We start from the raw sequence: 25,820 nt of genomic DNA, 5'->3' as shown, positions 1-25,820 counted from the left end.
CGCCTTGTCCGGAAAACATTAAACCTACCTTCCTTGTTTAGATAGTATTCTTTTTTCTTGCCAATGCCCACCTTGTTTCCTGTCAATTTGTACTTGTCCCCCCTAAAAGGCTAAAACAAGAAATCCGCTTTCACTTGCTCCGTTGATGATTTGAACCCCCGATCTCTTGATTATAGGTGAAATATCTTGACAACTAAATCATGCTTCATTATCAACTTATATATCACTTGATAAAATTCAGTCGAAATTGAAGACTTTAGTTGACAGATCAAAAGAAATTATGATTTTAATGAAGTAGTTCAATTTTGACGACATAATTTATAAGCAAAACTCTATAGTTAGATATCTTTCTTTTTATTCAAGTTTAGGATGACACAAGTCTTTCAAGGTGGAGTCGCCATTTATTAAAAGCTCATAGGACTAGTCGTTTATAAATTTTTGGGAAAGACCCACCAATTAACAATTTTTTTAAAGACCCAATTAACTCATTTATGTTTATGCAAAAACATTTTGATACTCTCTAATTTCTTGAAAGGAAAAAAAAAAGGCTTATACGACGTAGGGAGGGTTTCCCTCATGTGCAAAAGAGAGAATTCTGAAATTTTCAAGGGGTGGAACTGAAATTCCCTGTTTTGCTTCCAAGGGCAGTCACCTTCCCGTTGGATATAAATACAAGCATCTTGAATTGGTGAGACGCTGCCGTGGTACTGTGCTAGCGCCCCAGAAGAGGAAGGTAGGTCCCCTGTTCCCCCACCCACCCTCCACCCCCGACTCCCCATAAGAAAAAACCCCATCAACCCCCATTGGATGATTTATTTAGGTGTAGAACCATAGGGCTTCTTTCACTTCGCTTGACCAAACTTGAATTGAATTTCCCCAACCTTTTTTTTTTTTTCATTTTTGATGTTTTTATGTTGTTGGTTGTGAGTTGTTAGCGTTCCATGGCATGCTTAGACATGTACAACCAGAACAGCAACGATCAGCACAGCAAATTACCTCTTGGGGTTGGGGCTCCCAATACTCCTCCGACTACTATCATCAGCCCCAGGATCTCCTTCTCCAATGACTTCATTGAATCCTCCTCGTCCTCCATCACCAGTCATTCTACTTCTCATCGTCCCCACATGGTGAGGACCTACAGGGATGCCCCTGTTTCTTCAGACTTCGAATTCTCTGTGTCCAACTATTCCATGATGAGTGCCGATGAGCTCTTCTCTCAAGGCAGGCTGCTGCCCCTCAAAGAAAATTGCGGCACCCGTCAGTTCCAGAAAACAACTACTCTCAGGGATGAGCTGCAACAAGTTGAAGAAGAAGACGACGAAGATGATATTTTCTCGTTGAGGCCTCCCAAGAGCTCCAGTACGAGGTGGAAGGGCTTCCTCGGCCTTAAAAAGTCTCACATTGGATCTAAAAAAATTGACAAGGCTGAAGGGTCCAGGTCTGCTTTCGCTCAAGACGAAGCTCATTCAGGTACATTTGTTAAAGAGTCTTTCTTCTTTGCTTTTTCAGGCCCGCTTTCATTTGTTGAGATTCGGATATATTCTCGCGGTTAAGTGTTCTTTCTTTCTTTCTTTTTTTTTAATAAAATATCATCGTTCTGGGTACGAGAAGGGTCTTTTCCTTCTTCCGGTAGTAGTAAAAAGAGTCTCTTGCTCTTTTCGTTTTGAAACAGAGTCTTCTCACCGTTCTCACTTACCCAGAAAAGTGTTATAGAGAATATCCTTGCATTGGTTTTGAGTAGTTTGCACTTACAGTTGAAATAACGTGACCAGTTCTGATACGTAAGACGGTGTTGAGTTGCAGGAAATGGTGAATGATGGAGGGTCAGGTTCCCAGATGAACGAGGATCAGCTTCGATTGTAGTGGATGATGACAACGTTGTACTATTAGAGTGCTGTAGTGTAGTCAGTAATGGAGGTTTGTAGGCCGACATTGTACTAAAATTGAGCCCATCATTTCATCATGAATTTGGGGTAGTATTAGCCGGGGTTCGGGTTGGATTGTTGCATTTGTAGCAAGTACTTTAGTGCAATTGGATTTAACATATTATCCGTGGTTTTGGAGTTCCCGTTTCATCTTTCTTCTCTCTCTTTTTTCTGTGCAGAAGATTGATGTTTTTTCTGTGCAGAAGGAAAGTATTTAGTATTATTATCGTTTGCAGTTGAAAAGCGCTTTTTGCCCTGCCAAGCTTAAGCACTTTCCTTCTGCAACATGTGCTTTTAAGCTTCTGGGATTAGAATTGAGCTAGCGTTTCGTTTTTATGCAAGAGAAGAAGAAAAGGCCTGATGGGAGGAAATGTGCCTTGGTGGTGCAGCATTAGAGCTTAATTACATTGCAGTTAGTAACTAATCAAAAAAAAAAAAAAGAGAAAGGTTCTAAAAAGGGTATCAACCGCCGGGGGTTTTCCAGAACAATGGAAAAAGCTAATGATTAAAGAACTCAAGAGGTGGCAGTGCAAGTGCAGGAGAAGCGACTCTCTGGCAGTCAACATGACAGCTAAGCCACAGCTGTGAATCTGTGGCACAAAATCGCGTCGAGAAGCACACAACAATAACATGTTGTTGTACGAAAAACTTCGTTCCAATTAATAAAACTGCTATTAACTAGTCCCACATCTGACAAAGTGCAAATGGGCGTAACTTCCACTGTAAATCTGGTTTTGTCACCGGTCAAAGTACTAGCTAGTCGTGGAAGCACCACCAGAGTAGTAGCTCAAAAACCTTCTTGCTCGGTTCGCGTCCCTGACGAAGTATCTCCGTCCTTTCTTTTTCCCTCTCTTTGTTTTCACTCTCCTCTTTGACCGTAAAAATTCCTAATCCTTTAAAGCTTTTTCTACTTAACCGTCCTTCCAAACTCTTTGGAGGCTATATGTCTAGTCCTTCCAAAGACTAATGTGGAACAGATGTGAACTACCAATACTAAGAGAAGTTCATTAGTCAGCGAAGGCGAAGAGGAGTATATGAATCCCTGTAATCTTTATCGGGCAAACCGTGTCACAGACCTAACGCCTGAAAACGAAGAACCAGTCGAGGTAAATTACCAGAAAGACAAAAAGGCACAAGGCTGATCCATCCGGTGCTTCGCCTGCAAAAACATGAACAATGTCCCAAAACCCGCCACCCTACCTTAACCGAAAGGTGACAAATATTACTATTGTCTTTTGATTATTATCAGCTACCTAAGCCCTCAGTCTCAGAAGACGCACTAAATCTGAATGGAGCTGCCGCATCCATGACCCTTTCCTTCTTAACAAGAAACGTGTTTTTGTTGTTGTTGGGGTGAGCTGGGGGAGGATGGATGTGGCTGTAATATGATTGATTGTCCCTACCATGCACGGTCTAACAAAGTAACAACCCATGTATTACAAACATCTTCATCAAAAGATTCACTAGATCTAAAGAGCTGATGAACTACTCTCAGTACTTCTACGTAGGATTTATATTGCAAATTCACATCTTTATAATATTATGCTCTTCTTCCTCTCTCCATGCTGCATATAGCACATGGTAAATGCACAAGATAACCAAGCTATCAATATGATTACCATGGAGCATTAACCTCTTCCTGGAACAGTATCTCGTAGCTCTCGGCCTTCGACTTTAGTGCCTCTATTTCAGCATCGTATTTTTCAGAAGTTGCCTTCAATTCTACAAGCTTGGCTTCAAGATTTCTGATCTCATCTTCAGTGCAAGCTCGTGCATTTTTAGCCTCCCAGTACCTCTTTGCCTCTGAGGCCCCTTCACCTTCGAAAGCCATACTCAGCAGCCTGCGCATACGTGCTCTTAAAAATCCAACATTCATGCCCAAAAGTTCAAAGGACCTCAAAGACTTTTCCCATTTCTCAAATTCTTTTCGGGAGGTGGTCACTTTGCAAGCTCTTATGGCTTCTGCGGTATTGACAGCTTCAAATATCATTCCAGCAGCCAACTTACAATGAAGCCCTGGGAGAAAACGTTCATGAAGAAAAACATTCTTGCTGCAGCAGAGCTCATAATACTTTCGTCGTACATGTTCAGGAAGCTCAGAATCTATGCATACCCCATTCACCATGATGCGGAACTCCTCAAAGCCTTTAATGTCCCTAAAACGAACAGCATCAGCTGAAAATTTGGAACCCTCCAAAACTTCTGAAGCCACCTCATCACTATCATTTCCAGATTGTTCCTCCAGGTGTCCCAAATGCGGGAGTATTGATCTTGACAGGCCAGCTTTCTGTTTCTTCTTTTGCACCACAGTCAAAGGAAGAGATTTTGGACGCTTTTTTTTCTTGTTTTGAAGATCTACATTTCCCTCCACTTTTTGAATTTATTGCATAATTTGAAAATTCCATGATGCCAGAAAACAATAAATAATTAGCACAGAAGCTTGTGACACAATAAAATTAAATTATTCAACAGATTATTGACTAACCAATTGCATCACTTTGTTTTGCAAGTGTATCCAGATTTAAAAGGCTAAGAGCACCATCAACCTCAGTCAGATCATTAGCCCTTATTACAAGGACCTGCAGACGAGAAAGCACATGAACAGAAGAATATGCACAGCTTGAAAACAACATGGTCATCTATGAAATAAATATTCGTCTGCTCATATCTGCCAGGACTTATTTGGTGGACATGAGCTGATAAGCTTTTCTCAGAAAAGCTTGCTTTAATCTGAAACAATACTATAACCTTTTCCTTAGTCGGAAAATATACTGTATTATTTTCTTTCGGCTTGGGGTTTGTTCTGATCATAGAGCATAGTTGAAATCAAATTGAGCTCAAGCTTCAAAATGGAATAAACATCATTATCACATCTATGTAGCTAAAAGAACATTAGAGAAACATCTAAAATTGGTCCCAGTCTTGTCTCCATTTCTTCAAGGAGCAGGAATAAGGGGAAGAATGTCATAAATTGGAAGGTAAAAGATGTTTTATTTGCATATTGATGGACTCAAAGACATGCAGGTTTCCAATATCGCACAAGATGCATAATTGGACTTAAAAACTGTCAGAAACATTTCCATAACTAAACAAAAAGTTTTTTCCAAGTTCTGATAGATTTGCAACCTGGTCCAAGTTTCCTCAAGGGAAAATGCAAATAAAATAGACGAGAAAGAAGCAGTCAAAATTCATGTTTATTTATACCTTCATTGCCCATGCTAAACGGCTGCTTTCATATGGCACATACCTGTGTCCTTGCCTAATAGTTTTGCTTCCAATGCCACATGCACAACTTGCAATATTTTTATTAAGATAAAAGCATGTTTGATATACAAATTTTATCACTATGTACACCACCATGCGCTACAAATTTCTTAGAAAACAAGATGGAGATCACCTACTATGGGATCAATGTTTTTGGCTTAATATCACATCGTTTTCTATAAACAAGTAAAGTTTGAAGTCGATAGAAGATTAAGCAACAGATTTCACGCACATAAGAGTTTAAGCAGAAACAGTTTCTTGCACCTTGAATGTCGTAGGCCCAATTAATTGGAAGATTAAGACATCTCCCTCCACCAACTTGTGTGCAGCCACAAACTTTCTCCATCCAGCACTTAGTCCTGTCTTTTCTGAAATGTACTTAATCTCAAACTGTTCCCCACTTTCATCTTCAAGAACCACTGTAGTGTCCTTTCTTGGTAGATGCGTCTTACAAAATGGCACAGGAAGGCCCTGAACAACAGTAATTATATAACCAAAAGTCCATTGCCAATCCAAAGGATTAATTGCAGTGTATTAAATTAAATCCTTTAAAGCAAAGCTTACCATCCAAAAACAACTACCAACATGCGATCTAACCAACAATTTTACAAAGCTAGGATACTCATTCCCTAAACTTGATTGAACCTCCTCTGCTCGAATCATGGTAGCTGGCTTCACTTGGACAGGGTTCCTAGACCCATCAACTTTAGACTTCTCCTGTTTACTGCATTACGTAAATCAACAAGCCATTCCGACTTCAGCATAAGCATAAAAGGTTAATAAGCGAAGTTGAGAAATTTAAGAACTGAACCAACCTCACATGTTTTCCTCCACCATCAGTTATTTCCTGCTATGCGTAGACCATCAGATTTTCATATCAATAATTGCCATTAAGCAAGAATAATAAAGGAAACACCACAACGAAGATAAATTGGTAGTACGGCATAGCAAAAAACATAGGGCTTTAGGGACATTCCATGACAAGCTGCAAAAACATACAAATCTACCTATCAATTCTGACATAAAACCAAGATGTTCTAGTATGTATACTCTGGAATAAATTCTGATTAGTAAGGGAGGGACAGGAAACTCAAAAGAGGAGTACAAAACCCATGGGGCAGATGAAAAAATTAAAACGACAAGTGGAATTATATTTAAACCTTGATTGATCCAAGTCACATAGAGTTTCCTCGTGATCATGGGTGATTATGAGGGGACAAAGAAGCTATAACAGAACCAATAAAAATCTTCAGGTAGGTTTTAAAATTAGTTGACAAACTTACCAAGCTACTTAAGCCTTGCTTGAAACTCAACCATGTTTCCACTTTGTTGAGTCCAAGCTGATCAAGTAGACCACGAAAACTTGAACTTGAGCAAACCATTACTCGGCTTAAGACTTACTGTGCCTAATACATGTTTGCATTCAAGGCCACCTACATTCTATTTATGAGAGGACGCACAGACATAAATTTGGTCAGTAAACTATTCGACATGTCAACTATGATAAAAGGTTCCTTAATTTTCTCAAAGAAGTTCATGAATAAGAACCAAAAACAAAATGTTAAAGAACACAGCTCGTGGATCTTTAGTTAGTATCGGGCATGGGATATTCTAGGAAGGTAGAGAGTTCAGTAATTAATCCATGGGAAAGAAAGAAAGGAAGTTGCCACCCTTCTCAAAAATTGCCAAACAGTTGACGGAAACAGACTAAAATAGATAAACAGGATGACATCTCACTTGTTCAGATTTGGAAACAGAAGGCTGCTTCTTCTTCCTCCTTACGATAATAGGTGATATCTCATCTATCAACTCCTTGGGTTTCCTCTTCCTTTTCCCCTGGACAGATGAACCAGATCTACCACCGATTAGAGCAAATCGACAAACATATGAACAAACAGAAGCAGAAAGGTTAAAAGAATAGAGACCAGGTACTGGGGAACAGGAGTAGTGGTTGGAGATAATTCAGGTGGGTTATCTTTGTTATTTTCAGAGTTGGAAATCATGGGATTGTTTCCATCAGGGATAAGCCATCCGCAGCCCTGTCCTTCTTCCTCCACAGCCTCTGTTTTCAGGACTTCTTGGTCAGCAGTAACCCGGAGGTTTTCTTGATATTGAACTTCAGGACTTGGACTTGGCTGCACTGGCTTTATCTTCAACCTCATATCTGTTAAAAATCAAAACTTTAACCCAACATAAATAGAAATGGAACCGAGAAACAGGAGGATTAGTCGTATTCAGGTGTACTTTTATCGCAGATTTGTTGTTACCTGTGCAAAGAAGAAATGAATGTGGGAAGGGAAGAGCAGAGGAAAGGTAAAATCGAAACCCGGGAAGATGTGGGTGCCGTGGTGCGTGGGTCAGACAACACAAGCCCCTGCTATTTTTTCTCTTTTTTATTTTTTTTAATTTATCTTATTTTTCTCTCTTGGTTTTGTTTTAACTGTTGAAAAAGAAAACAGGGGCCTGATGGCTCGGCCCTGTGTCTTTATGCCTTCCTTGTACTAACATCATTCTACAACGAAAGACGATGGTATTTTCATCTCTGAAGATCTCCTCGTCTCATCCCCTTGTTTTTTTTTTTTTTAACTCATCCCATCCTCTTGGAAACGCACTCCCAATTTACAAAGCTACGGGGTAAATTCAGGTTGGAGCTATAAGGTTTTGGACAGTACGTCAAGACTGATCCGTTTTTACTGCTTTAGAGAAAAGGAAACGGAATGTTGCAATCGAAGCTATAAAGAGTCGAAGTCGTTTTGCTTTAAAAGCCAAAGGGGTAATTTTATACCCTGCGTCAAAACCTTTGTGGGGTGACCCATCATTTAAATCAAGAAATTGTTGTGGGAGCTCCGCGCAGCATAATCTACAATGGCGGATAGATCTGAAGATTGAGCGGTGCCCACCTGGATTATTACGGCATACGCCTGCACCTTTTTACGGTGAACTGGGAAAAAAAATGTGTACAAGTTTCAAAGTACCAAGTTTCTGCATCTGCTTTTGCCACTCTGTTTCTTCCATCTGGACACTGGATGTGGCTGCCGGTGCAAGGAGGGGCGGGGATAAAGCTTGAAATCCGTTTCCTGTCTGGAAAATGCTTGTCGAAAATTAGGATAATTCAGGAAGAATAAACATGAAGGATTTGGCCAGAATTAGACTTATTTTTGTCTTTTGACCTTTCTGATCTAATTCTGATTAGAATTTTTCCAAACCTTTCCGATCAATTCTGATTAAATAGCACCTTGGGTTGCAATAGCATCTTCCAGGGATGAAAATGATTTCTCGGTTCTCCACCATGCTAATGGACCAACGACCTGTCTGTGTGGAAAGGTCGGGTCGAGTGGTTGGAAAAGGAAAACCAAAAAAAAAGTGAAAACTAGAGAAGCAGTCCCTGTAGCAGACGCGAACGAGTTCATGGGCCTTGTGCTCTAAATGTTATACTGCATCATTTCGATCGCGCAATGAATAACGCGCCTAATTAATGGCCCTTATTGGGCTTTATATTCACTACTTTTCCCGCATTCAACAGAAGGAAGGGTCTGTGGATCTTTGTGCACCTAACCGGGAAAACGATGTTTATGGTGCCTAATTGAAGCTTGTAAAAATATCAACCGGAACCCGACACCAGGTTTACCAAAACGTGGAGAAGAGAACCACAACAAAGCCTTCTCGACAACATTTGCCGCTTACCGGAATCTCATAGATGCGAGATTATGACGTTGTTAATGTACTAAGGATTTGGATTCAAACCTCTTTCCGTCTAGTTTTTGTTGGTTCAGCGTTTTCATGAGGGCGGTTTTGATGGACGGGCTGCGGATGAGTTGTACCCCAGCTTCGCAATTGGAATATGCAGAAAACGATGGCAAATTGGACCCAAAGCAGCAGCATAGCCTGCTTCCATACATTGACCGCTTCCAAACTTTGAAAATTTGTCTCTTTTTTTTTCCCATGTTTTTTTAAAAGAATTGATGAGTTATACGGGATTCTACGGTCAAATCGGTATTCTATCATGTAGATCAAAAGTCTTGGATAACCCATCGATGCGCCAATGTGTACTTGGATCCTTTCCATTGGACCAATTCCCCTGCAATGACAATGGTACTTCGTAAAAACATGAAAACGAGTAGATATTAATTTATTATTTGGCTATGAAATACTTGCACAGCAAGGACGAAATGGGAAATCATCAGCATCTGGGCTGATGGCCACCATCAAAGTATTAAAATTTGGTGGGTACCAATTGTCATATTAAGTGACTCTGTTTAAAAAATTTATACGAGTATATAGTGCATCAGTTTAATTCGATGGTGATTCAATTCCTTTCGAGTTATTCTTAGATCACTTCCTATCCTCCCTCTCCTCGTAGTATATGATATAATAGATACTCGGACAAAAAAAAAAAAAAAAAAAAAAGAATGAAAGAGAGAGCCCTTTTCACGTAAACTGTTACAACTAGACCCAGTTCCTTTGGACGCAGAATGGAGTACGTATTTAAAGAAGCAAATTATGTCAGACATTAAAAGATTGCAATGATTACTAAAATATTCACCGTGAAGTGAACATTTCGGTTTCAAATCGATCGAGTGCGTTTGGATAATAAATTATTTAAAATATTTTTATAAAAAAATATTATAATATTTTTTTAATATGTTATATATAAGATAAAAAGATGATTTATAAAAATATGTTGATAATGTAATTATATCAATATCTATAAATAAGATATAAAAAATGTGTAATTGAAACACATTTCCGAACAATGCGTCAAAGGATTGGGTTAAGGACGACTTTAGGGTGCAAAATGATTGCGATCTGACCAAGGCTGAGGGCTTCGACCATCGACACAGAAATATCTCCAGCGCAAGATTGATGAACTTCTTCGGAGTCTTTCAAAGTCGCTATGAAGTGATTTAACCATGACTTCCAAGGTTTCAAAGGAGAGTTTTTCATTTACGCCATACAAGAGGTCTCGTTACGGCGGTGGTTTTGAATTCCAGAGTCCAGACGGACCCTCCACAGATGCAAAATAGTTTTTGGCTTTCGGAAAATTGCCAGCAAAAAGGGCGATGTTGGAATTTTCAGCATTTTCCCTGTTACAATTTTTATCCAAAAAAAAATGTACACTCGTCATGTTTTTCAATCACTTCTTTTTTCATATGCATCAATTTGTTCCAGCATATTTTTTTTTTTGTAAAAATTTCAATAAATAGCAATTCAAAAGAGTTCAATTCTTATGTTTCTCAATCACCTTTTTTTCTCAGACACATTAAACCGTTATAATACAACTTTTTACAAAAATCTCATAAAATAGCAATTCAAAGAGGCTCGCTTTTTCTTTTTTTCTTTTTTTTTTGGTGGCAATAACTTTTGTCTAATTCTTTAGACTATGGGGGGAGGAATGCCCAATTGGATTTGTATAGGAGTTTTGAGGATAAACTGTTGGACCAAGCACGTACATTATTGCACTCTTTAAAATTTTCAAAAGATTTAAACCTCCCATCTAATACACGAAGAACCATCCCTGACCATTTGGACCAACGCCCAATGTTTCCGATGACTAATAAGAGTTGAATGAGTTGTAGGGTAGGACAGAAGATCTGACTTGTTTCTCAAGTAGTGTCCGACTGATTTTGCTAAGCATGCATTATTGTGTCCCGAGTCCAGAAAAGTAATCATCCTTCTTTCTCCTTTTTTTAAAAAAAAAACTAAAATATGAGTACAGGTAATTCATGCCTGAAACGATGAACACGGGACTATAATTGAATAACATTGCAATTATTAACCTATAAATAGTAGGATTAAACTAATATATAGTCAGAGAATTAACATTCAATCATTTTTTAAAATAGAAACACAAATATGCACCGAATGTACCTGCTCCTTGGCAAAAAAAAGGAAGTAGAGTTGTTTTAGCATAAAAAAGTAGGTAGATTTTACAATCCAATTTATGTATCATACTCTTAAATTAAATTCATTAGATAGTGAAATATGTATTTTTGACATTTATAGGACAGCAATCTCAATGATTTAAAACATGAATCACTATCTACATTGAAAAATATAACAGCGAGTACGTGATTTTTTTTAAAAATTATTTTTAAGCAGAAGATGGATGAGACTTAAGAAGCGAGGAGATAACAGGAAAATTTGAATTCAAGATTTTTATTTTCTGGGCCTCAACCAGTGAGTACATGATTAGCAAATGAACAAATATCCTGTCTCGCTCCTTACTCTGTTTTCAGATCCACTTTTGATTATGTTGCTATTTTTCTTCATAAATATCATATTTTAATTCTTTTTTTTTTCTTACTATCAAATAACTATTAATGCAATAAAAATAAATATACTAGTCTCAAAAAAGTAATATATAACAGAAAATCAAAAAATACAACGAAAATTTCATAAAAAAATCTCATTTTGTGTATTTTGATTTTTTGAGTTTCTTAAATTATGTGTATTACTCAGTTAATAATTATTAAATCTTAAAGAAATAAAAAAGAAGTAAAACATGATGTTTGTGAAAGAAAAATAATAATAATAATATAAAAAGAGGAACATATGGTATAACAAAAAGTGGAACAAAAGATCTATTGCAAAATGAATTACAGCATCAAAAAAGAAATGCCATATACGTAGTGAATATATAATTATTAATAGTTACATATGTTGACTTTAATTAAGTATTATTAGTAGTCAATTTGCAGTTTGAGCAATTTTATCCAATTTTTTTTCCAAGGCTATAACCACATCTACAATGTAACATGCACTTTTAAAAAAAGGAATAGAATCACTATCCTTTTTATGGGAAATAAATCAAGTGAGTACTGTTTATTCTCTTAGAAAAGGTTTATCATATATTTTTTCGATCGTTTAATTAGAACATCTTATATTTGGGGTGGGAGACAAGGGTTCAAACCTTACCTTACCTTTCACCCATTTATCACAATTAAATGTGACGTTACTTTTAAAATCCAGACGGATACGTATCATATTGACAAAAAAACAAAAAACAAAAAACTAGAACATCTTATCATAGCTTGCAAGACGCTTATATCGAGCCGCATCAAAATTAATGGTCCTTTTGTCTTTGACTATGACAGAACGTAGACTAGAAATAGCGGATTGTGATTTAACCTCATCCTAAAGCAGCGTCTCATCCGTCCTCATGTGTTAGTTCGATTAGCCCCGTAGCCAAGTAATTACTAATAAGTTTTGTGATTAATTTTCGTATGCTACTTTACTGTGCATGTTTGAGACAAGACTCTACACAGATTTAGAATATTAATTTGGACGAAAAGTTGGAATATCTCTAAACGAAAAAAAAAAAAGAAAAAAAAAGTAACGTCTCGCCCACACACCCACATATAAATATATCCACTCTCGTAGGTAGGGTAGTATATAATTTCGTGCTGATAGATAGCTGGTAAGCTAGTCATAGTTGAGTTACTTACCAATAAGGGTGACATCCTTGCTGATGATTTACTAAGTTCCTCTATGCATATTGCACTGTCGTTACGTAACTTTGAGTAAGATATACTGAAAAGTCTCTGTCGTCTTAAGTTATTTTACGATCTAAGAAAATTATGACGAAATGTGGCTGCATTGCGGAACTTATTAAATATATATTAATTAGCCGATTTTGTATATTGTTATGATTTGACTTTGACGGAAGATTGGTACATAGGTTTGTTTGGATTGCTGTTTATTTGTCAAAATATATTTGCTTACATCATCATTACAATTTTCAACACACCTTTCTATCTTTTCAATTACCTTTTTATCTCGCATACATCACATCACAAAAAGTGCTACAGTAAAAATATCTCTAATAATTCACAATCCAAATGTAAAATCTAATATCATATAATATGGCAGCCTCATTCCATTCAGAAAAATGTAAAAACATGGAAGCATAACTGATAACCCCCTTTAAAAAGCAAAACCAATTAAACACATGAATTGCAGTAATCATAAAATCACCTATGGTTGAATTGCCCAAGAATTTCCCTACTCCTAAGCAGAAGAGATAAATAAAAGAGAGAGTGATTAGGAGCATCCGATGCTAATTGTTATGGCGAGAATAATTTAGCAACGTGAACTCACAACCGACCGCCAGAAACACTATTATTATTATTTTAAACGTCGTTGACTTTTGTTCTCCCTTTTTGTTCCGGTTGCCCTGAGACGGCGGACTACTCACGCTTGTAGTGTCATCATGGGTAAATACCTATTTTGGTTTCTTGATTTATCCCCACAGTATTTTGTTGTCTCTTTTTCCTAATAACATGACATGCATGCATACACAGCTGTATTAATTCATCAGTCATTAGAAAAATCAAAGATTTCAGATCATGCAGTACTAATTTATCCCATTTACTTGTCAAGAAGACTTGATGATTTAGTAGTTAAAGTTTGGATTTCAATACGAAATCTTGGGTCAAATTTCTTTTTTTTTTTCTTTTTCGTTTCTTAAATTCTACCCCTTTTCAGTTAGAGAAAAAATTATCTTATTTGCTTCTTTACATATAAATTAAGAAAATGACACACTCCTTTTTTTTTTTTTTTTTGGCTGTGTAAACGGGATGTCTCAACTCTCATTTGCATTTTATCCCCATATATTATGCTTTCTTTTGGGGTACTGTATTCATGTCACGACTTAATATATGGGGTTTTTCCCACTAAAATTGGCGATTTGTGATTGGCAAATAAAGTTACTAATCCAGCAAGAGAACAGTATAACTCTCCACCTCATGCGAGCACTGAGCAATATTTCAAAAGTCCATAATTCACGTTTTTTTTCTTGGAGAATTAGTGGGTTTTATTATTATTATTATTATTATTAATTTCTTTCCGTCGTTGCACCCTTCTTTCGGGCGCGTGATGTGCTGTCGCGTAGTTGTTGTTCGCCGCTGGTTGGTTTAAGACTACAAAGGCCTTTTGCTCTTCTGGCTTTTTGTAAACCATTTTTATAGTATTCTGTTTTGTCACGTATCGAGCAGACTTTCTCTCGATCAATATATTCTTCGTTCTTCATGAACAAGTCTCAAATTCGTTGGGAGCAATAAAATCCCAGTTGGTCTCTAAGTTTCCACTCTTCCCCTTGTTTTCGTTTTCTGCTTTTAATCTGTGAAACGAACATGCCAGCAGAACACTTGAAAGATTGTTTGAGGACCCTTTACGTGATATTTGCATTCTGCTCTGCCCTCTGTTTGGGTGGTCTCAAAAGTTAGTATTGAAATAGTAAAGCTTTTTGCTATTTCTATTAATCTTTTACCAAGTTTCACGCTTTTTCAGTTGTGCTTCTGCTCTTAGTTTTGTGCATGTTTCAGGTTTATTGGTGGGTCCAATTGCTGGTTTAATACTGATACTAGGGAATGTTGGGGTGATTTTGGGGCTCTTCCCGGCACATATTTTATGGACAGCATACACTATTTTCAAGTAATGACCGTTTCTAAACCTTTGAAATTGTTATGCTTTCCATGCTCTGAATTTTGATGCTCGACGACAATCCTTATGTTGGGTTCTTGAATCTTTTTTCCTCAAATTTCTATTTACAGGACAAATAGGTTTGATGCACCGCTGAAAGTTGCTTTCTTTCTGGCTTTGCCTGCCTTATTTGGTATATGGTTAGGTTTAAGCATAGCTGGTACTGTCCTTGTTGGAGTGGGATATGGTTTTTTCACTCCTTGGGTTTCTGCTTTTGAGGCCTTCAGACATGATGATGAGTCCAAGAAGTTTTTCCATTGCGTTGTGGTACAGTTGGAATTTTGTCTCTATTATGAGCTTTGCACCTGCATTCTGCAGTTTATTTGCCGTCACTCTCTCTCTCTCTCTTACATTTAGTTTTTCCTTTCTTAATGGAAATTTAGGATGGAACTTGGGGAACTATCAAAGGAAGCTGCACAGTTGTTCGAGATTTTGCTGATATGTGCTATCATTCTTACCCACTTTTCCTTAAAGAATTGCGTGAATCCCCCTCTTCAGAGGGGCTTGAAGCTCTTAGGTATACTCTCTGCTCCTTTTGTTTGATGATAATGGGAGAGGAGCTCATTTGAATTGTATTAGTTTAGTGCAAGCTAACTGTTCTGAGAGGTTAGCTTAGGAAGCTGTTGGAATGTGTGGTTTGAGGTAATGTTTCTTTTCTTTTTATTTTCTTTTTTTGTCAAAAAAACCTTGTCTTTTGCTGCAGGAGAAGCTAGACAGAATGAAATTCATGGAATTTCAAGAAGTTATATTGCGTTATGCTTAAGTACTTGTGAAGATACTGATAAATACGATATATTACATATATTAAACAGTGGAAGAGACTGGTCAAACCTGCGCGACATATCTGATGCATTATTGGAATTGTCATTTATCAGTTAGGCAAATTTTGTTTGTAGTTATGTTTCTTCTGGAGTGGCTCATTCGTGACAAAAATTTGTTGAAGTTTTTATGTTGCTCATTAGTACACACTCGTTTGTTGCTCGTTAGTACACACTCGTTTGTTGCTCGTTAGTACACACTTATTTCTAATTTGCTTCAAACTCTGTTACAGGCTCATCCATGTGCCAGCATGTATCCTTGCTGGGATTGTGGGGCTTATTGTCGAAATCCCTCTGTACGTGGCTATTGCAATTGTAAAAAGCCCATACATGTTGTTCAAAGGCTGGCAGAGACTGATACATGATCTAATCAGCCGCGAAGGGCCATTTCTTGAAACAGCTTGTATTCCGATTGCTGGTTTAACCATCCTTATGTGGCCACTAGTTGTGATTGGCAGCATAATAATGGCTGTTTTCTCAAGCTTTTTCATAGGATTGTATGCATCTGTTGTTGTATATCAGGTTTATTTTCCTGCCATTCTGCTTTAGTTTATTGTTTTTATAATTGAAACTTTGCATTTATCTGTAAAATCTAAAATGATATGCAGGAAAGGTCATTCAAGAGAGGCATAGCCTACGCAATTGCCATGGTTGCAGAATTTGATGAGTACACGAATGATTGGCTTTACCTTCGAGAGGGATCCATCCTTCCAAAGTAATTAGTTGAATCATACTCGACTTTGATCTGCTAATGTTATTATTGGTATTTAGTTGATAAATGCTTCTACAACTTAATATAAGGCTTTCCCTCTTAGACAAGACTAACCAAGTCTTTGGCAGCCAGGCCCCGGTATAGAAAGAAGAAGATATCCAATTCTACGGAATTTTCTATCGGACAAAGATCCTCAGTACAACGAAAATTTGGTACTGATTTTACCCAAGCACCAGCCGTAATTGTACCTAGTTTGTCATCTTCAAGATCAGTGAGGGAGGCAATACAGGAAGTGAAAATGGTGCAGGTATGCTTTTCTTGAACAATTGGTGGAGAGTTTTTAATTTTTAGGCTTTACAGCATTCTACCAATTGATACATAAAACTAGATAATGCTTCCAAGTATGTGGGGCTGTTTGGTAGCTTTCATGAGAGTTGGGGTAACTGAGATTTTGTTTAGGTAGGTTGTTGGAACTACATTGGGTTCACTCATCTGGCACGATATATATTTGGCATTGCGTGTGGCCCTAGCTAGTCTCTTCATGTCGCATAACCCTGTTTGATGTGCCGGGTTTCATCATACCTCGAAATCTATTAGCTTAGGTTATTGACATCTCGAAACTTAAAAAGTATGTATAGTTAACTTAAAATGTAACAGACACAACCAACTGCAAATGACACAGGTTGAATTTTGATTGTCCAAAACTCTTCAAGTAGCTCAGAGTTAAGAGTAAAAAGAACATTTTGGAGTTGCAATAGTGGAAAACAATAAAATGGAATATCGAAACAGGTGTCATGGTATGATTTCTTAATTTAGACTTAGGAATTCTTTGGTCATTGGGGAAATGGCTTGCTGATCCTTATTTAAGCAATAAGTTATGAGATCTCAGTGCACTCTGTCAGCCGTGTTACCAAAGTTGACTCATAATAAAAGATGCAAATTTAGATTTATTACCATAAGCTCTCCATTTTTGGCTTTGGGGGGGGGGGGGGAGGGGATAAATGAGGTGGTAACTCATGTTTAGCTTGGAATGCTACAGGTGTGGGGAAATATGATGAGGTCATGTGAACTAAGGGGCAAAGAGTTATTGGACGCCAACGTAATAACACCAGCTGACCTCTATGATTCATTGAAGGCAAAGAATGGTAATGAAGCACCCATTGTAGACATTGGGTTGCCTTGTTACTCATTCTTGCAGTCCATCCTTTACTCCATTAAAGCTGGATCAGCTGGTTTATTGCTTCTTGATGACCTTGAGATCACGTACCTGAATCGTCCTCAAGACAGATTGCTGGACTGGTTTTTCCAGCCCGTTATGGTCCTCAAAGAACAGATCAGAGTAATTCATCTCGAAGAAAGTGAGACGAGGTTCCTGGAGAAAGTACTTCTTTTCGGAAGCAATACTGAACGGTTGAAGGCTTGGGAAAATGGCAGTTTAATACCTCAAGAAGCTCTAAGAGCTGCTCAGATTGAGGGCATCAGCAGGAGGTGAGAAATGCTATTTCTACCTTACAGGTTACTGGCATCATTTTCATGAGTTTAACCCAAAAAAAAAAAAGAGATGGTATTTCAACATTGTCGTGTGTTATTTCATTCCTGTAAAATTCTTAATGCAGTTCATTAACATGGTAGATTGTTTTTTCTTGTAGGATGGTCGGAATGTTAAGGAGTGTCTCGAAATTCCCTACCTATAGGAGGAAATTCCGACGCATTGTGAAGGCTCTGATCATTTATTCTATAACTAAGGAGGGATCGAACAAGCCTACTACATCTTATCCACTCACAAAGGATGGTTCGATGAGATCAGCATCTGTGAGATCGGTTGCTTCCGTTGAAATTGTGTAACCCACTTTTTTTTTTTTTTTTTTTTTTTTGGTTGGAAGAGGGGGGGGGGGTGAGGGGTGTTCCATACTTCTACATATTTCTCTAATTAATTATGGAGTCAAAACATTTTATAGGTTATAATTGCCTGCTAAATACACTGTCGAATTAACCGCCAATTTCTGGTGCATTAAGTTGTCCTTTGAGTTTGTACAATTCTTAAATGCTAAAGTACAGTTTACACATAAGCCGCAGAATTGAGGAAGATGGTTGTGTTGCTGAATTTTCTTAAATTATGAAGGCCTTGCCGAAGCCTACAAAGTGCAGCACCTACAGGCCACAGGCTGCAAGATAGTCCAGTGGCTGCCTTGGCTGTTTTAAACACTGAAGGGCCATCCAGCAAGCATTGAAGCCTACCCAAGATGTTGGGCCCCTGTCAAACAAATGAGCCAGGAGGAGGAGCTTTGGGCTTTTGACAGGCGAACCAACAATGAGGAGCCGCAACTTCAAGAAGGCCCATCTTTCAAATACAGGATTTAAAAAAAAAAAAAAAAACTTATAAACCTTTTATTTGAATTTTTTTTTTCTATTGACTCGAATTCTACCTTTGCTTCTGAGAGAATGATATTATGATGACATTTAAAAGGATGCAAGAGTAAGATGGTGGAAGGAGACCGACGCCACCTGTAATTTATCATCCTATGTACTCCATACAATCCTAGTCCCATCACACCGTCACGAATTGTACGGACTTAATTAAATCCTTTTGTCTTAGATTTTTTTTTTTTTTTTTTTGCTTTGAGATATTCACCTGAAAAAAAAGATATTTGCTTTTTTCTTTTGAAGTGAAAAGATATTTTCTTTGAGATACGAACAGTTTGCCTGCTCATTAGTTATAATGCGACAATTACTAGTCACGGTGCTTAGCTTAGCTTCTTAAATTAACTGTTCTATTATTGATCGCCAGCAAATTTTTAAAAATTTTTTTTGTACGTATACCTGCCAGATTAATGCAAGACCGCGCAATCGTAGCCAAGGTGAGTTTTCCCAGTTAATTAATTAAATTTTTTTAGGATCTAACTAATTTGATTAATCTTATATACACTATCAGCATTGAATATATGACACGTGTGTAATATTTGAATTTTAAATTTAAAATTTGCTCATGTGTCATCAATCCAATCGTAATAGCATATACACTGATTTGACAGTGTATATAAAATTTACTCTAGCTAATTAATGCTTCGATTAATATATTGATTTCCACCACCCTTCCAATCAAAGTAGGTTACATATTGAAGTGCTCTTGCTAGGGCTGCAAACGAGCGGCTCGAGTCGAGCTCGAGCTCAAAATATTAAACTCGTTAGCTCGCGAGTCGGCTCGCGAGTTTGAGTATATATATTTTTTATTTTTATTTAATAATAAAATTACGTATATTATATATATTTTTATTTTCATAGTAAAATTACGTATATATCCTTAATATTTTATTATTTATTAAGAAAAAATCATTATTTTATTTTTTTCGAGCTCGAGCTCGACTCAACTTGATTCGAGTCGAGCTTGAGCTTGAAAATTACCGACTCGTCGAACTCGAGATTCATAAAATTTAGTCGAGAGTCGGCTCGATTAGTTCAAAGCTCGACTCGACTCGACTCGTTTGCAGCCCGAACTCTTGCTCATGCATGCTGGATACATAAATCAAAGAAGCAGTAGTCTGAACTGAAAATGCCAATATCAGGACTTAACGAGCTATTTCCTCGTGGATTATTTCAATCTTGAGGCTTAAGAAGAGAAAGCCAAGTCGAAAAAAGGCAGGTTTTATAAAAGTTCAAGCGTTTATAGCTTAAATCAATTAGTATATTGATTGATTCGTGTAGAAAAGGCATTAGTAATGTTTTATTGCTTTAAGATGCAAAGGAAGCAGATATGTTATCTGATCCTCGCATCAACTTGATCGATCTCGGCTTACAAGCCACAATATTATTAGTATTATAAGCACGAGAATTGTTCTCAGTAGTAGCAGTACAATTTTTCTTTTATTTTTTAAAAGCCTGGCGATGTTGCCTGTCCTTCTTCTTTCTTGCGTAGGCGTATTTCCTTTCTGGTGATCCCTTCCTTTTTATTTTTATTTCTATCTGCGAATGAGATGAGAGGTAGTACTAATGATTTAATAATCTCTGGGAGCATATTCTCCCCAATTCATTAAATGAGAATATTGTAGGCTTGTAGCTGACAATTCTCAGAGTACCAAAGTGGGCGGGCGGAATTTAAAACCTTAAAAGGGGTTGTAACTTTGTTGGCTTTGCGAGTCCCAAACTTCCACGCATTGAAAATTTTGTTTCACCAGATCCAAGAAGAATACCCTGCTGGTTATACATGATCCGCGGCGTTGCTCCTATTACACGGCTAGGACCGTCATGCTAAAAAAGTCTAATCTGAAGACTCAAAAGTAAAACCATCTCACGTCCAAAGATCGTAATATCTTTACTCTAGATTTAAAATTCGCAGGAATCTTTGTTCTGTTATCAATTAGTTGTACGTGAATTCTTTGTGAGTTTTTCTTAAATTGCTTTCGGATAGTTCTTTTGTTAATTAGCTGATCGTGGGATCTTTACTTGCGGTTTAAGGTCGTTCTGTGATCAATGCTGAATGTGAATTCGTTGCGGTCCTTTTTAAATTGCTTGCGAGTCATTCTTTCTTTAACTTTTGTGTTTATTCTAATTAAGCGTGTGTGTTATTTCCGTCCTGGAAAAAAAGGAAGACTCAAAAGTAAAAGAATAGCGCTATATATTACGCTAAATCCATTTAGCAGCCAAAGAGTCCGCCGTGTGTGGCAGCAGCCACTAGCATTAACATTATTAATGGTCCTTCTTTCCAATTAATAAAGCATTGAATAAAGAGTATTGCTTTTATCAACTTCAAAGCATCCTTGGGATTCTAAAGCACAAATAGCAGCATTTAGCTAAGTTCTCTTGCCAGCTAATTCTCATCATCCGTTTTACTACTAATTTTGGAATCTATATCCTTCCGTCGTTTCAAAATCGTAACCCTTTACACGTGCGGTAGCAAGCCATTACCTAACCAAGCAATGGAACAACTCCTCCCCACTTCCCTCTTCTCTTCCGTGCATTAGAGAGAATTTTTCTCTATTACGTGTACATCCCAATAAAGTGAATTTATAAATTATTTTTAAAAATCAATACTGTTTATGATATATATTTAATCACTCGTGTCAGCCATACATAAAATTTCGTATAAAATTAATTAAGTTTTACCTTCTAATTAATCATTACAAATTTTGTTACAATTTTGACTCATTTTTCACTGTTTTAATGTTTCATGTAAATTGACTGTCAAAGTATTCTCAAAACAATATCATGTTTTAGTATGTTGATCTAAAAATTAAAAGAAAATAATGACTCAATTTGGATAAGTCAGTTAGGATGTTAATCTGCGGGTAAGCGTATTAAGGTGTGCTAAATTCAAAAGGAGTGATGTTATATATACATCTTTCATCCTAAATTCTTGTCTTTGATGTATTAATGAATAATGACTAGTATAACTAACTTTTAAACTCGCACAAGGTGTGAATTTAAATTTAAAAAAGTATAAAATTAGCATCCTAGTTCACCAAAATGTCAATCTTACACAGGAATTTTGTATTTGAAAGTCAACTTCTATCGTGCAAGGACATTGTGACTCATACCATGTGTAAAGAAAGATTTCATACAAATCCGATTTTCGTTTCCATGTACTAATCGTACAACTCTTGATGGACATTTTTGGAGAAATTGCGCCAGTGGAAAGTTCTATTTCAGCTCAAGTTGTTTTGACAGGAAAGGAAAATTGTTTTTTTTTTTTTTCCGTAGATCTTCTTTTGTGAAGAAAATTGAGCTAACAAGGAAATTCACTCGGGGGGGAAAAAAAAAGAAAACGGAAATGCCAAAATAAAAGTGAACCTATTGCAAAAAAAAAAAAAAAAAGAAGAAGAAATTTTATTATTTTTCTCATTAATTTACATGAATCTGCAACCTGTGACTATTAGGTGTCCTTTTCTTGGTACAAAAAAGTGCGTACTTGAACAGAATTTTGTCCCCCGCACTAACGTTATTCTTCTCTTTTACTATTATTATTATTTTGATAGAAAAGCTCTCGTACTCGACCTTTTATTGAGCAAGCACCCCAATTCCCGAACGGCGAAGTATTATAAGCCGAGTAGTACTAGTACTGTAGTTGTCATAAATATAATGCCCATTTACCCAAGCCCACTGTAAAGTGGGTTCGGGTATCAGAATCAAGAGCGCATCTCTTTTGCTCAGTTGGCATGAAATAACATAATGCTAGGAGCGAATGGTATAATGGCATCCTAAAACAGCCTACCACCACTGCTCAAGCGGAGTCTCGCTCCCACCAGAATCAAATATTTCAGGATACCCAAATCTCCAAATCAGTGCCATGCCTTTCCTGTTTCGTTCCACTTTCTGTTACCATAATTCCTACTTAATCATTACTACGAGACGTGACGAGGACAAACCATCCCTCCTCCCCACACACTCCATGGTAAAAACTTTCACCGTTGCAAAATTGATTAGACTCACCTCCTAGAATTGATTATTACCACCCTCACCACCCTTCCAACCGCCACCGCCACCGCCCCGCCCCCTTCCTTCAAGATTCATCTTGCCTTGTAGTATGAAGCAACTCAATCCCCGCACCTTTTCCCCCTCCTTTCTCTCTCTCCTTCTATGAATGATGAAATGATGAACACATCGAAGAACATTTCAACACAAACACAGCTTTACATACACTTACCAACAATTTGTACTGAGGTTAGATAACCGAATACAGAGTAGAGTGGGGAGCCAAAACTCCAAAAGATGGAATGTTTTACTTACATTGGGTTACATGTACGAATCAGTGGAGTTAATTTTAATTGAAAAGGAGACAGTCGCTCACGCACTTACATGCCCACATGGGGTCACATCACATTAGATCAATTTCCCTGACCTCAAACAGACAAGTCCGTTACTTACACGGCAAGCTCTGTTCACATTTCACGGTTCTGTTATGCCTTTACGCCTATACAGACTTCTTATCTCCACCTCCTCAGCGGCTCCTCCACCACACCACTTCTATCCAAGCAAGTGCCGGTATCCACCCAATTAATTATTCCGTCCTGGACTCCTTTACCTCATATTCCTTCCAGCCAACTTTGGTATATTTTAGAAAAATATTATCCAATCATAAACAAGAATGGACCACCAAGTAATCAATAGAAAGAAAGGCATGATGTCAAATTATAAAAGAATATTGATGTCCCTTCTTATTTCTTTTTTTTTTTTTTTCTCTCTCTCTTTTTCTTGTAATATGCTTTAGGGGGAAAACGGTGTTAACTGCCATTTGCCAAATATCATGAGAAACTGAAAAATTAAAAAGAAAAATAAAAACTACAGCAGCAGCAGCAGCAGGAGAAGCTGCAGACTTTAGTCAGAGGGATCGGCATCCCGTACTATCCGCCTGCCACATAGAGAGAAACGAAAGAAAGCAGAATAGAAGGAGACAGCTAAACGCTAAAGGCGAGGCGGAAGCACCAACTCCCTAAAAATAGTGCTTTTATTCAACCGGGGTTCTTCCCCCAAGCGGAGACTGAATTTTTAGAGAAGAAGCTTTTCCTCCTTCATGTACCTCACCATCGCAAATCTGTACTAAATGTAGCAGTAATTCATAATTTCATTTCAAGACCAATTAGCGGCTCCCACATTTCAATGGAACATTTTCTGCATTTCCCAATCAAAATACTACTACTATTTGGACTAAATAGCAATCCCTACTATCTAGTACTATTCTGGTTACCAAACTGAGAATTAAACTGTACAACATATCATCCGGCTGATGCATTAACAAACCAAGACTGCCATTAAAACCCTGACCTGAAAAGTATACCTAGATTCTGCCACTGCTTGCTCTCCGGACAACACTACTGCAACTGGAAGTACTAAATTTGAATTTACGGATGATACCTCCGACCATGCTTCTTTCCTTTCTTGGTGCTTAGCTACCCTAGCTACTCTCGCCACAGTCACGGGTTTACCCGAACCCACTCGTACCGACCTTGTAACGGCTCCTCCTTAACAATGTCAAAGTTATACCTGCATCCAATTAACATGAATTTCGATATTTCAATGTTGTATTGGTGAAAAACTTTGCTGCAATACTGTCGTGAAATTTTGCTGCAATTATGTGAAGGGAAGGGAGGAAGAGAGTCAGATAAAAGAGGGATCTTCATATATGCATACTTCTGTGCAAATTTCTGTTGGAGGTTTTTTTCAGCTGCGGAGAAGAACTCTTCTAGTTCATCTTTAGATGGCATATTCTTCTCCTCCGTCGATGTGCGGCAGCGGGAAGAGTTTTCCTCGGACGACATGGACCGCAGCCTTGATGCTGTTGTTGACTCCAGTTCGCCTGATTCAGCTTGAACCTCGGCCCACGGCGCCGTTCCTCTCCTGTAAAGCGAACTGTCAGGCAAAAGATGTCAACTTATATAGGAAGGACTGGGGAGAGTGAAAGAGAGAACTTCAAAACTCAAGAAACTTAGCAGCAGTAATTTAGATTCCTCTCATAGCACCAGATGAGAAACCGTTGAAGATTGATTTTAAATTTCGAATTCAAGGTGAAAAGACGTGGGTAATATATGGTTCGACAGTGAATTAAGTGCATGAAGATTCCTCTCATAGCAGTAATGATTGAAATAAATAAGGCTTCGTCTCCATCCCTATTACTACCTCTCTCTGCAGCAGTTTTCCAACTCATACGTCGACGTTGTTACCTCAACAGTCCCCTCTTCCTCCTCCTCCACCTGCAGCACCAGAATTCAATCCGAAAAATTCAAGCCTCGATCATAAGTGTTATTTATTGCGCCGTTAAAACTACAAAGGACAATCTAATTTTGAATTTTGAAGTTTTTTTTTTGTATATATATAGTAGTACTTGTTTTGGGGACATACCTTTGGATCTACGGATTCCGAAGTGTCATAGTCCAGCTCACTCGATCCATTACTTGAGCAACAAGACGAGCATGGATCGTCCAACTTACCAGTAGCAGCTGCATTTCCTGTTAAATCATCCAACATCACATTATCATCAACTCTAAGCCGTCGATGACTTCTTAGCTGAACAAGCGACGTCGCATAGCTCAGCTCTCCTCCGCAGCCAACTTTCCTCTTTCTCCCTTCCCCAGCCGTTGCCGAAACTGCCGGCACAGCTCTGGTCGTTTCCACATCTGTCTCAGCCACCTCCTCTCCAATACCCTTATCCTTGCTCATTCTGGCTACTATTATGCCTTTCATATCAATCCCTCTCTCTCTCTCTCTCTCTTCAAAAGAAAAATTAAAAATTTGCAGATCCTCTATCTCTCTCTCTCTCTATATATATATATGTATATGTATATGTATATCTCTCTCTGTTCAGCCTGCGGCCTACGTCATCCGCAAATTCTGTAACGGAACGATATTCTGAGAGGGATAGAGAGAATTTTTTCGGCACGTAGTACGTGAAGAAGATTGGGTCTGCAAAAGTCTGATTCTTCACTGCAGCAGCTGAGTAATTTCTTTTCCTTTTTTTTTCTGTTTGGTTTTCTGTTACAGAAAGAGAAAGTGCTGGAGAAGGCGATAGATATGACGACGTTGATTACGACGCTAATGGCTGGCTGGCTGGCTTGCGCGGGTTCCCTACTTTACTCCCTTCTCCCCTTCTGGACGATTTGAGAAATGGGGTTTCTATTGAGCCATCCTCACTAA

At 37.8% G+C, this 25,820-nt stretch overlaps 4 protein-coding genes across 5 annotated transcripts; 2 read left to right on the top strand and 2 right to left on the bottom strand.

Moving 5' to 3' along the window:
- Positions 1 to 810: 810 nt before the first annotated feature.
- On the top strand, positions 811 to 2,068 carry LOC113698818 (uncharacterized). The gene is made up of 2 exons (XM_027218766.2): positions 811 to 1,470; positions 1,804 to 2,068. The coding sequence occupies exons 1-2, from the start codon at positions 942 to 944 to the stop codon at positions 1,815 to 1,817; spliced, it is 543 nt and encodes a 180-aa protein (XP_027074567.1). The 5' UTR covers positions 811 to 941; the 3' UTR covers positions 1,818 to 2,068.
- A 1,232-nt stretch (positions 2,069 to 3,300) lies between these two features.
- Positions 3,301 to 7,588, bottom strand: LOC113698817 (B3 domain-containing protein Os01g0234100-like). The gene is made up of 8 exons (XM_027218764.2): positions 7,457 to 7,588; positions 7,115 to 7,353; positions 6,927 to 7,025; positions 6,005 to 6,036; positions 5,754 to 5,913; positions 5,454 to 5,660; positions 4,411 to 4,504; positions 3,301 to 4,295 (listed from the first exon to the last, which is right to left on the bottom strand). Exons 2-8 carry the CDS (start codon positions 7,349 to 7,351, stop codon positions 3,541 to 3,543), a joined length of 1,584 nt encoding a protein of 527 aa, XP_027074565.1. The 5' UTR covers positions 7,352 to 7,353; positions 7,457 to 7,588; the 3' UTR covers positions 3,301 to 3,540.
- Positions 7,589 to 14,140: 6,552 nt separating this feature from the next.
- Positions 14,141 to 18,268, top strand: LOC113698544 (uncharacterized membrane protein At3g27390-like). Its single transcript, XM_027218408.2, has 9 exons — positions 14,141 to 14,408; positions 14,513 to 14,621; positions 14,741 to 14,936; positions 15,053 to 15,186; positions 15,721 to 16,009; positions 16,096 to 16,202; positions 16,332 to 16,506; positions 17,239 to 17,687; positions 17,849 to 18,268. The coding sequence occupies exons 1-9, from the start codon at positions 14,321 to 14,323 to the stop codon at positions 18,042 to 18,044; spliced, it is 1,743 nt and encodes a 580-aa protein (XP_027074209.2). The 5' UTR covers positions 14,141 to 14,320; the 3' UTR covers positions 18,045 to 18,268.
- A 5,468-nt stretch (positions 18,269 to 23,736) lies between these two features.
- Positions 23,737 to 25,820, bottom strand: LOC113697804 (uncharacterized). Of its 2 annotated transcripts, none has more exons than XM_027217391.2 (4): positions 25,029 to 25,820; positions 24,807 to 24,880; positions 24,321 to 24,539; positions 23,737 to 24,173 (listed from the first exon to the last, which is right to left on the bottom strand). In XM_027217391.2, the coding sequence occupies exons 1-4, from the start codon at positions 25,368 to 25,370 to the stop codon at positions 24,104 to 24,106; spliced, it is 705 nt and encodes a 234-aa protein (XP_027073192.1). In that variant the 5' UTR covers positions 25,371 to 25,820; the 3' UTR covers positions 23,737 to 24,103. The 2 variants fall into 2 exon arrangements, with proteins under 2 accessions (XP_027073192.1, XP_027073193.1); XM_027217392.2 differs by having other exon boundaries at positions 24,321 to 24,527.

This window comes from Coffea arabica, chromosome 7c (genome assembly GCF_036785885.1).
Source record: "Coffea arabica cultivar ET-39 chromosome 7c, Coffea Arabica ET-39 HiFi, whole genome shotgun sequence".
Lineage (NCBI taxonomy): Eukaryota > Viridiplantae > Streptophyta > Magnoliopsida > Gentianales > Rubiaceae > Coffea > Coffea arabica.
This window is presented reverse-complemented; position numbering and strand designations above follow the sequence as displayed.

Excerpts from the sequence above, each read along its gene's own strand:
- LOC113698544 (XM_027218408.2), top strand. The coding sequence starts at position 14,321 with ATGCCAGCAGAACACTTGAAAGATTGTTTGAGGACCCTTTACGTGATA. Across the intron at positions 14,622-14,740 it reads ACAGCATACACTATTTTCAA|GACAAATAGGTTTGATGCAC; the intron begins GTAATGACCGTT and ends TTCTATTTACAG. Across the intron at positions 17,688-17,848 it reads ATTGAGGGCATCAGCAGGAG|GATGGTCGGAATGTTAAGGA; the intron begins GTGAGAAATGCT and ends TTTTTCTTGTAG.
- LOC113698818 (XM_027218766.2), top strand. The coding sequence starts at position 942 with ATGGCATGCTTAGACATGTACAACCAGAACAGCAACGATCAGCACAGC.
- LOC113698817 (XM_027218764.2), bottom strand. The coding sequence starts at position 7,351 with ATGAGGTTGAAGATAAAGCCAGTGCAGCCAAGTCCAAGTCCTGAAGTT. Across the intron at positions 7,026-7,114 it reads CTCCTGTTCCCCAGTACCTG|GGGAAAAGGAAGAGGAAACC; the intron begins GTCTCTATTCTT and ends TCATCTGTCCAG. Across the intron at positions 4,505-5,453 it reads TTGGGCCTACGACATTCAAG|GTCCTTGTAATAAGGGCTAA; the intron begins GTGCAAGAAACT and ends TCTCGTCTGCAG.
- LOC113697804 (XM_027217391.2), bottom strand. The coding sequence starts at position 25,370 with ATGAAAGGCATAATAGTAGCCAGAATGAGCAAGGATAAGGGTATTGGA. Across the intron at positions 24,540-24,806 it reads GAAAACTGCTGCAGAGAGAG|TTCGCTTTACAGGAGAGGAA; the intron begins GTAGTAATAGGG and ends TTTGCCTGACAG. Across the intron at positions 24,174-24,320 it reads CAACAGAAATTTGCACAGAA|GTATAACTTTGACATTGTTA; the intron begins GTATGCATATAT and ends AATTGGATGCAG.